This window comes from Frankliniella occidentalis, unplaced genomic scaffold (assembly GCF_000697945.3).
Source record: "Frankliniella occidentalis isolate FOCC.00 unplaced genomic scaffold, Focc_3.1 Scaffold21, whole genome shotgun sequence".
Taxonomy (NCBI): domain Eukaryota; kingdom Metazoa; phylum Arthropoda; class Insecta; order Thysanoptera; family Thripidae; genus Frankliniella; species Frankliniella occidentalis.
In genome coordinates, this window is record NW_026267151.1 from 43,075 (window position 1) to 45,277 (window position 2,203).

At 51.9% G+C, this 2,203-nt stretch overlaps 1 protein-coding gene across 1 annotated transcript; it reads left to right on the forward strand.

Annotated features, from left to right (window-relative positions):
- The first annotated feature begins 441 nt into the window (after nt 1-441).
- LOC113204555 (uncharacterized) lies at nt 442-2,187 on the forward strand. Its single transcript, XM_052264765.1, has 3 exons — nt 442-1,009; nt 1,153-1,269; nt 1,358-2,187. The coding sequence occupies exons 1-3, from the start codon at nt 618-620 to the stop codon at nt 1,491-1,493; spliced, it is 645 nt and encodes a 214-aa protein (XP_052120725.1). The 5' UTR covers nt 442-617; the 3' UTR covers nt 1,494-2,187.
- The last annotated feature ends 16 nt before the right edge of the window (nt 2,188-2,203 follow it).

Below are 2,203 nucleotides of genomic sequence, written 5' to 3' on the forward strand. Positions count from 1 at the left end.
CTACACGCGTTTTAGGCGCTTTTTAGATTGGACATTTGGGGGGGGCATTGCCCCCCCTGCCCTCCCCGGTGTCGACGCCCCTGCTTACGCCCCCGCGCGCTGCGGGTTTGCCTACGCTCGACTCTGCAGGGGCTCCGTGGTTGTAGAGAGATGATAGGGCTGGCGAAGAGTGTCCGCTTTCACTCGTTCCTTCTCGCCCCGCGGTAGAGGGGCGCTAGCGAGGGACCCGTTTGTTTGGTGTTTGCTCTTTTGCGGGGGGGGGGGGGGCACTGTTTCTGGTCGCACATCTGTACGGAATGAGTGCCAAATCGACTTGCTTATTCCACGTCATTACTTCATCCTCAATAACGGGTATCGGGCGGTTATCAGAGGTACGACACGTCGCAGTGTTGCGGGTTGCGGGTGTGCAAGATTTTATTTCTTTTTTTTTTGGGGGGGGGGGGGGTAGCCTTGGAGGTCCTGCTTCACCCCCTCTCAACACCACCTGTTGCATTTGAGCCGCGTCTGGGTAACAGCCCAACAATGAACACCTTGCTCTCTGCGAGTAGTCCGCTCCGCGCGCTCGCGCCGCCCTCGTAAAAAAAATAGTACTCAATTTTAAAACTAGGGGTCCATAAATGAACACATACACCATGCAAAAAGACGCATCAAGAGTTAGGCGAATACATTTCCCTAACCTTGGGTTCGTTTCGCAGTTATCAGAAATTGTTAACGTTTTCATCCCCACCCTCCATGCCCCGATGACTCCACTGACCTTTGTTTTTCCCCCAGGTTCGCTAAACTTGTCGCACAACATGGTGCAGACCCTGGCCGTGGCTGGTGCCGTGGTGGTCGGGCTCGTTGGCGCCGCCGCCGTCCTCGCCCTGGTGCTGCCCATGTTCGGCATCCGCCTCTGTTACTTGCTGGGTACCTGCGACTCATACGCGGCGCACGCCTACCTTGCCCCGGCCGCCTACGACGCGTACGCCTACTCGCAGCCCGTGTACGCCAGCGCCGCCTACGCCAAGAGGTGAGTGGTTGCATGTGATGGGTTCTGTTTTGTCGCAGGCCACACCAATGACTCTCGTACCGCGCTGCAAAAGCGCGTAGACTTGCACTCTCGTCTTAGTTCCACGAATAATGTGTTAAACGTTGGTTTTGTTACGTCTGCAGCTATGACGGTGCCACCAACGAGCTCCCCTATTCCTACGAGGGCTACCCCCAGCACACGCCCCAGGTCGCCGCCTACCCCACCACCAACAGCGTCGCCGCCAACGCGTACCAGAAGAGGTAAACCGACCTTCCACCTATCGACCGTTCCGCACACTACTCTGTGTGTGCTCTGGGCTTACCTGATGTGCATCTTGTTCACCTGCAGGTCTCTTGAGTACGTTGGCCCCATCCTGAAGATGCTGAGCAACGCATACGAGAAGTACAACATTCCAGCTCAGACCAAGTCCATTGTGGAGAGCGGCAAGTCCAGCACCTCGGCCATTGACAGCAAAGCAGAGTAAGGGCGAGGACCACAACGCGATTGTAAATAATTAAGTTGAGAGTGAATGAGAGACAATCCCCCGCCAGAGCGGCCCTGTCAGTAATCCGTCCATACAGTATCGGCAACTGTCATTGGGAATTCCCCGTTCTACGCCTTCCTCCTTCTCACCGTCAGCGGCATATAAGAGGGGTGAGGGATAGCGGAGACATGTACAAAAATGCACTAAATTGTAAATTCCTCGTAATGTGATAGTTTTCTGGGAATTCCCCGTGGCTCTGGCGCTCCCATGGCGACACCCTACTGAGGTAGGAGAAAAAATGTTCTAAAGTAAATCAAATTGAAATTTACAAACTGTTTTGCAACAAAGTTTGCATGCTTAATGATGCGCGTGCTTGTCTGATGTCCACATGACTACTTGAGATATTTCTCATTGTGCCATTTTCGTTGTACTACGTTCGTTTCTGTACATTCGATCTGTTTCTTCCTTGGAAGACAGTAATATGTCGGGACTCAATGCTAATATGAGGGCGCTTTACGTGCCCAATCGTGTAACTGTATGTATACATTGTTGAGTAGTTTGTAGAGAGAAGTATAATTTTAATTATTCCTCGAAAAAGCCCTTCTCTGTTCTTTTGTACCGTAAATAGATATAACTGAAGTTTGTTTTTGCGGTAAACCTAGGGTAACTCCGTACAAGAGGCAATTGTATTTATAGGCTGTAAAATTAAG